At 42.4% G+C, this 8,558-nt stretch overlaps 1 protein-coding gene across 1 annotated transcript; it reads left to right on the top strand.

Annotated features, from left to right (window-relative positions):
- The first annotated feature begins 4,453 nt into the window (after nt 1-4,453).
- On the top strand, nt 4,454-5,479 carry LOC121779136 (E3 ubiquitin-protein ligase ATL6-like). The gene has a single exon (XM_042176471.1). The coding sequence runs from the start codon at nt 4,454-4,456 to the stop codon at nt 5,477-5,479; it is 1,026 nt and encodes a 341-aa protein (XP_042032405.1).
- The last annotated feature ends 3,079 nt before the right edge of the window (nt 5,480-8,558 follow it).

Genomic DNA, 8,558 nt, shown 5'->3' with positions numbered 1-8,558 from the left:
TTCTACGACCCTTTTTTTCCTTTTTATTTAAAGAGAACTAATAAATGTGGTAGTTGAACTTTCAACTTTGAACATAAGCGGTCCTTAGAGCATCTCCAATAACCGGCGTCACCACCGCGACGCCGATTTTTCGCCCACGCCGGTTTGACGCCGAACCATTGGAACCGGCGTGGGCGAAATCGGCGTAAAAATCGGCGTCGCCATGCCGATTCCCGCGCTGACGCCGGTTCCGACGCTATCGTCACGGGCGCCATTGTGCGTCCCGGATCGGCGCCAAACCGGCGTCGGATTTAAATTAATTTTTTTTTTGTTTTTCGAAAACACTATATATACGCGCGTTGAACCTCATTTTCATTCGCACCACTTGTTTTAACGAGTACTCTCTCTCTACCTTACTTTATGTACAAGATCAATAACGAGCAATGGAGAACAACTACGAAGGTACTCCAGTTAATCCCGGGGGATAGTCTCAGACTCCCCCGCCTCCCGGTGTAGGGTCTCAGACGCCCCCGACTCCCGGGGCAGGGTCCCATACTTCCCCGGCTCCTGGGGGAGGTGGTTGGCCTCCGATGAGCGGGTACTACAACATGTACCCGTGGCAGCATATGATTCCGGGGTGGGCACCCGGCATGTAGCCCCCTATGCAGATGATGCCGGGGTGGGCACCCGGCATGCAGCCACCGGCGCAGCAGATGATGCCACCGGCGCAACAGATGATTCCCCCGGCGCAGGGGACGCACGGGGGGGACAACGCCTATCGGCCGACTTTTGATTTTTCCACCGGTTTTTCGCACACATCGACCCCAACGGATGCACAGTATACGGAGACCTTCTCCTTAGCGGACTTGGGTTTTGATATTAACGAGGTTTCGGAAACTCTCATTCAAAGCCAGGGAGTAGGGCGGGGTAAGAAGAAGGGCAAGGCGAAGAAGGTCGGCGAGTCGTCGCAGCCCCAAGCCGAAATCCGGGGCCGGAGGAAGTGGACAGATGCGGAGAACGTTGCGGTTGCCAAGGCGTGGCTGAGTGTCTGCGACGATCCTCTAGTTTCGAACAACCAGAGGATCGTCAACTTGTGGGCCAAGATAGCCGCAGCCTACAGGGCATTTTGCCCTGAAGGGAGACCGTGCACCGGGGAGGAGGTCCGGAAGTGCTGGGACCGAATCAGGGCTGGCGTCTCTCGATTTTCGGGTTTGTACGCCAACGCCCTCCGCATGCAGACCAGTGGCCAAACAGAGGAAGACTGCAGGAGGATTGCGGAGAGAGCCTACCCCGATCCGGATAAGAAGTACTATGAGTTCACCTACTGGAACTGCTACGTTGTGCTCAACGAGTCGGAGAAATTCCGGGCAGGCGTCGACGCTGGCTGGCCGAAGAGGCAGAGACTGAACTATACCGGAGATTATAGCGGCAGCAGCGGTGGTTCGTCAGACCTCCCTGAGACGGCCCAGGAGGTCCCGACTCCTCGGTCGTTCGGTCGCCGACCTCGCCCGGTTGGGCAAAGGCGGGCGCAGCAGGTTGCGAGGGGGGCACCCCGAGTTCCCAGGACGTCCATTCAGCATCCCCCCTCGGCAGGTCTACCGAGGAGCTCAAATTCTTCGCACGCCAACAAACGCGCGCTCAAATGGTGAAGACCTTAGCCGACTTCCAAGCGGCGGTGGACCCCGAGGTGAAGGATTTTCTTCGTGTATTGCTCCAGAGCCAGCGTGAAGAATTGGAGGCGATGAGGAGGGACACCGGCGGGAATAGCCGCGGCGTAGGTGGCGACGGAGGCGGCGGCGACGACGGTGAAGAAGCGCTGGGCGACGACGGAGACGAGGACGGCGGCGATGAGTGATTTTGTTTTACTTTTTTAAATTAATGTACTTTTTAATTTTTGTACTTTTTTATATTATTGTACTTTTTTTTAAAATTAATGTACTTTTTAAATTTTAATATTATTATTCGAATTTTCCGTATTTGTCTCGTAAATTAAATTCCGTATGTTGATACAAGTGTAAATTAAATTATATAATTGTTATTAGTGATGTGGATAGGTAGTGTGAAGGCTATGTGAGGGCTATTTGAAGTCCAGTTGATGTGGCAAGCTGATGTGGCAGGAGAATTGTAGTGCTGATGATGTGGCAGTGTGAAGGCTATTTGATGGCTATTTGACGTCCGTGCTTATTGGAGATGCTGTTAGACTTTAAAATACTACTACTACCTCGGTTCAAAAAAAGAATTACATTTTATCATTTTGACATGTTCAACAATAAGAGTCACATTTCATTTCTATTATAAATCATATTCCACTAACTTATATTTAATTATAAAACCAAACCTCATATTCTATCTTTTCCAACCCACTATTCTTTATATTTCTTAAAATTCGTGCCCACACCAAATATGACTCATATTATGGGATGTAGGGAGTATTATGGAAGATCTTTAAACTTAGGGTATAATCATATTCATGACACTTTTTCACTATATGAACTAGTTTATGATATAAAATGTTGTCGAGGCATGGATGACATTTTTGGATTTCATAAGATTCGGGTACCTGAGTATTCAATATGACATTTTCTCTATCTCTCTCTAGTATTGAATATGATATTTTCCTATAGTTTGGATATCCCATTAATTATGAAATATTTTTTTTTCGCGTGTTTTGAGAAAATAATACTCCCCCTGTTCCACAAAAATATGTGCATTTGAAATGGCACGAGAATTAATGCACAATTGGTAAAAATAAGAGAGAGGAGAAGAAGGATAGTTAAAATAGTGTTGGTGGATAGTGAGACCTATATTATTAGTGTTTAATGAGTTGTAATAGTGGGCCAAAGTGGTATAAATTGTAAAATAAATTGATGCATATGGGTAATGAGTTAGGAACAACTTTCCATAAATAGAAATGCCCACATTTTTATGTGACGGACGAAAATGAAAAGTGTATTATGGGATAGGGTCAAAGTGTGATGTTTATTGGCGGACGAAAGAAGTATCAAACAAAAGAATGGAAGTTTAAATATCATTCCATTCCCCCATTTCATTCAATCTTACCAAGCATCTCCAAAGTATCTATCACAAGTTCAAAACATTATACAGTACTCACCCCGTCCGCCATTAAGAGTCCCGATTTATCATTTTAATCCGTCCGTTATTAAGATTCCTGATTCAATTTTACTATAAATGGTAGGTAGACTCTACATTCCACTTACTCATTCTAATCACATTCAATTAAAACAAAACTATACTTTCTCTGTTGTCAACCAATTAGGTAATTATGATCATTAAGTCGTTCTTCACTCAAAAATCATGAAGTGAAATTAAGCATGATCTATAATATTTAAAAATAAGTTAAGATGAAACTCCCTCAACTCCTGAAAAATATAAATATTGATTTGACATGAATTTTAATGTATAATTGGTAAATTAAGAGAGAGAGAAATAAAGGGGAGTGTAAGTAATGTTAGTGGAGTGTAGTATAATGATATAAGTTGTACTCCCTCCGTCCCAACTAAGTAGAGTCATATTCCTCTTTGGGATGTCCCAACTAAGTTAAGTCATTTTCTTCTTTAACAAAAAAATAAAACATCAAATCATTCTTATTTTATTCCACTATCTACTTTACTCCTTCTTTATCTTTCATACTTTATTCTCCTCTCATACTTTTCAACACAGTTTCTTAATCTCCGTACCCAAAAGTTATGTCTCAACTTAGTTGGGACGGAGAGAGTACTAAATAAAATGTTGTGTATAGATAATGTGTTGTGTTTAATAAAATGTGAGTAACATGGGACAGAGGTAATACTTTTCACGGAAGTATAGAGTAATAGTTATTTATGTTTAATTATTTTATTTTTAGATAAATACTAAGATGGTAAATTATAAAAATGACCTCATCCAACTAATTGATAATTATTAAGTAGATTTTATTGTATACTCTAAATCTTCACGCAAAAATCATGAAACAAAATTAAATATAATAAACAATAATAAAAATAATTCAAATTGATAATTATATAATAATAATGTTAACTATGAACGTTTCTTGAAGTGTAAAGGGTTGTAATACATAAGTTTGAAAATTTAAATGTTTTAAAAACGAATTAGCCATAAGAAATAAGTTAAAAACTCTAAACATATTATTTTCAAATCCGATATCGTTTTATAGATTTGTTAAATAAAATATTATATCCTAATTCAATTTGAACTTTCCTAAAGTAATAGCGGTTCCATAAGTAAAAGTTTATATAAATGGAAATAACCAAAAACGTTTCTAGTGGTATGTTTACAAATATAAAAAGGGCAATCTAAGAAGAAATAGTAAGGAAACAAATTTAAATAAAACCGGTTTATAATTTAACGACACTTAACTTCTGTATCTCATCCCCTCCTCTTTTAATACGACTTTTTTCTTTTAATCTGAAATCTCCCTCGCAAAATTGATCTTCCAATCACCAAAATTCTAAACATGAAAACCCATCGGATTCTTCTCCTCCAATCCCTAATCCTCCTTCTCTGCTTCGCCGGAGCTCAGCTGCAGCCGGAATCCACCAACGACAGCAACTACTACGTTGGCGCCAGGATCAGCCCCATGGCGGCGATCATCACCGTCGTTTTACTCTCCGTGGCCTTCCTCGTGTGGCTCTTCTCGCACTACAACTACCACTACACCGCCGCCCCCGCAATGCGCTACCGCACCGCCGCCGCAATGCGCGTCCGCCGCGGCCTCGATGCGGCGGTGGTCGATGCATTCCCGACGTTCACCTACGCGGAGGTGAAGGAGCACAAGATCGGGAAGAGCGTGCTCGAGTGCGCCGTCTGCCTCAGCGAATTCAAGGACCACGAAACGCTGCGTTTGATCCCCAAGTGCGACCACGTCTTCCACCCCGAGTGCATCGACACCTGGCTCGAGTCAAACGTCACCTGCCCGGTCTGCCGGGCTAATCTCACCCCGCAGACCGGTGACGAACCGGTTCAGCCGCTTCAACCGGGTCCCGCAGTTATGGAGGATACTAACTCGAGAACCGACGAAATCGTGATTCAAATAGAAGGGGATGATGCGAACCCCAGCCCAGCCTTTGATTTACCGATCCGGTCCCTTAGGTCGTGGTCGGTCCGGACCGCGAGAGTGGTCGCTTTGGATAAGTTTAGGTCGCACTCGACCGGGCGCTTGTTGGTCCAACCGGTGGAAAATCTCGACCGGTTCACATTGAGGCTACCAAACACGGTTAGGAAGGAGATGATGGACCGGACCGGTTCAAACCGGCCGTGGAGATGCGTGGCTACTATATTGCCTAAGACAAGGAGCTTGCGGAGAGGTTTCAGAAGCGAGGAGTGGAGTAGCCAATGGGGTTTATTCTCGAAAGGTGAAGGTCAACGGAAGTGGGGAAGCAGTGTGTCGCTGCTGAGGATACCTTCTTTCGTGTCGTTGGAGCCGACGACAGACATTGAAGCCGGTTTAATGTCAGAAAACCGGAGTAAGTCTCCGGCTTAATATGTTGACTTTAATGGTTTTAAAGAGAAGATGGAGGAACTTAAAGGATTTACAATCACATTCAAGGAAAGATGCTCCACATTATAGAACAAGTGGATTGATTATGAGCATATGTCTAAGGGCATGCTGTCTCTCTTTTTTTTTTGGTTGGTTCTCTTTGTCAATTAGTATAGTAAATAGTAAGTCCAAGGTTAGTTTGCCTTGGCTCTAGTAGATAAACTGTAGGTGCGCCATATTTCATTTGATTATTGATACCAATTTATTTATTTCTATGGCTTACTGAAACAACTCGTTCGTGAGATTGATGTTTACAATCAATCTGTCAAAAATACTTTCAGAAACTTGTCATTCTAGTCCACTAGATATGATATTTATTTAGTTCTATCCATCAAATTTCATAGGAAAATGAAACTATGTTTAACCGTGCGTTTGGTTTGATATTACTGTGTATATGTACTTTATTTCTGCATTTTCTTTTGAATTTCTTTACTATAATTAATCGCCTTGCTTTTTATACACTGTATTCCATAAATTATGAATCATATATATATATTTATTGGCATAATTACTTCCTTCCCAAGATAGAAAAATATCGTTGGTGACAGCTAGAGACTCCTCTCCGATGCATACATGTCACTCTAAATAGGAGTAGTGTTAGAAGAGATGATTAGATGCCTAGGTTGTATCAAGCTACTGCTAATCAACTTGATTAAGCCACTGCATGCCGACGCTCACATTGCATGCCGCAGCTGGATCAAGCCGCTGCTAACCAAATTGATCAAGGCGCCACGTGCCGAGTTGATCAACAAGCCACGATGCCTGATCTCATGTCACCTGACCGCCAAGCTGATCAAGCTGCAATATATTGTCTCAAGCCACTGGACCGTCAAGCTGATCAAGCTGCAATGCGTTGTGCACGAGCCAAAGCAATCACGAACTCCACGAGAGCTAAAGCTGAGAATGAGACAGAGAAGAGTAAGAGGTGTGTGGCACAAAAGGAGCCAATGATCAACCTCGCACGCGTTGAAACCATGGACAAGCCAGCTAAGATGGAGGACCACATATGTACTTGGCGCGACGTGGTGTTGCGCGGTTTAAAGAAGAAACATGTCTTGCAGAGTTAGTTAAAGTAGATTAGTATGATGTTCAGAGTTTGTTAAAGTAGATTAGTACAATGTTTTTAGATCGTTTGAATCGAGTATATATGTATCGCATCTGGTTACATTTGAAGACATGAAAAATGCCGATTTGAGTTCTCTCTCTCTAAACATATCTCCAGTATGTGTGTCTGCATAGCTTCCGCAGCTTCTTTTCATGGTATCAGAGCAGGATCTCTTTGATCCTGGCTCTTTTGCCCTTCGTTTTTCTTTTTCTTTCATTACTCAAAAATGGCAGAAGCCAATGAAACTGATATACCCTCATCCTTTGGGTCCGTTGATTGTCTTTCTCGATTGACGGAGGATGGTCAATCGTGCTTGGATCTCGGGCGTCTATGGATATCCATAGATCCTGTAATTTTTTGCCACAATGCTTCCAAGGTCATTCCTCCTTGTTTGATCGTCATACATTGTCTGTGCAGGCCGTACACCTGAAACGGATCTCTACCGCTGCCATGCGTGGTTGCCAGACCCTCCCAAAGGTCTTTGGCTGTCGCGTATTGAGAGACTTCGTTTACAAGGTCGGATTCAATGTTGTCGATAATCCAATTGAAGGTGCAGTGATCTCTCTGCTGCCACCTCGGGTAATTTGGGTCGGTTATCGGCGGTTCGGGATCTGAAACTCCTATTATGTGAGAGGTCAACCATTTACCGCCAATAGCCCTCTTCATCAGGTTGGCCAATAGGGGATAGTTGTTCCCGTTGAGCTTTGTTTTGATGGTTACTTCTCCCAGCGACTCTGGCTGGGTTGAGGGGTTTTTCGGGCTCTGCCCTAAGGAATATTCCTTAAATTTCAGGAATTCGGCAAACTGTGTCGCGAAATCTGGTGGAAAATTGGTTTGGTTTGAAGTGTTTGTGTTTTGGAGATCTGTGTTTGAACTCTTGGTGGTTTCTGACATTTTGGTTGCTCACATGGTTAAGGACAGAAGGTCGGGAAAGGTAGCCTTGGGACGGTGATGAACTCTCTCTGAGTCCCCGCCTTAATAACCTGCTCTGATACCATCTTGAAGATGGTAACCGAGAGGGATAAGGGATAAAAGGCTAGACATGGTGAATTGCAGATAACAATGTTTATGAACTCTCTTATTTCTGTATTTTTGTGTGTGTTACATTGTATACAATGATCTCCTTTTATAGGAGAGAAATACAAGTATATTTAGAAATAGATCAATTTATTCTAGGTATGATCACTAATTGGTATTCTCCTAAAATAGATTTATTTCTTTCCTGTCTTCTATGGTTTGACACTCATCTAATACTAATGTACCAATAAGCGGTGCTACAGCAGGCAAGATATTGTGTAACTTCTCACCGGTTTCACTTGGCAACAAATTCGGAAGCAATACTAAGCAAAACATGTTATATACGCAATAGCCCTTACAAGTCTTAACCACCCCATTTCTCTTATCAAAGACGTGGCTCTGCGGTAAGAATCTAATAGGGGATCGTGAACTCCGAAAGCAAAAGGTGAACCGTGGTTTAAGACATGAATGTCCCATTTTAAAGCTATGTGAAAGTTAAGTAGAGATCTTTGATTAGAAAATATCAGAGTGATTTGAAAATGTGTTTTCAAATAGTGATTAGAAAATATCAGGAGTGATTTGAAATGTGTTTTCAAATAACTAGTAATTGCAAAGGAATTGTCAGCTCATAGATTGACTTTATGAATTTCTCTCATTTCAATTTGAACTTTCCTAAAGTAATAGGAATTCCATGAGTAAAAGAATAAGTATATAAATGGAAATAACCAAAAACGTTTTTAGCGGTATGTTTACAAATATATAAAGAGAGCTATTTAAGAAGGAAATAATAGTACAATAATAAGGAAAAAGTGTAAATAAACCCCGACTACTACCACCTACGGTCTTCCTCACGTGGCTCTTCTCGATCTGCATCGCCACTTCACCGTCGCCTCCCCCGCC

Source organism: Salvia splendens, chromosome 19 (genome assembly GCF_004379255.2).
Source record: "Salvia splendens isolate huo1 chromosome 19, SspV2, whole genome shotgun sequence".
Taxonomy (NCBI): domain Eukaryota; kingdom Viridiplantae; phylum Streptophyta; class Magnoliopsida; order Lamiales; family Lamiaceae; genus Salvia; species Salvia splendens.
Note: the sequence above shows the minus strand (reverse complement) of the source record. Positions and strands in the feature narration are given on the sequence as shown.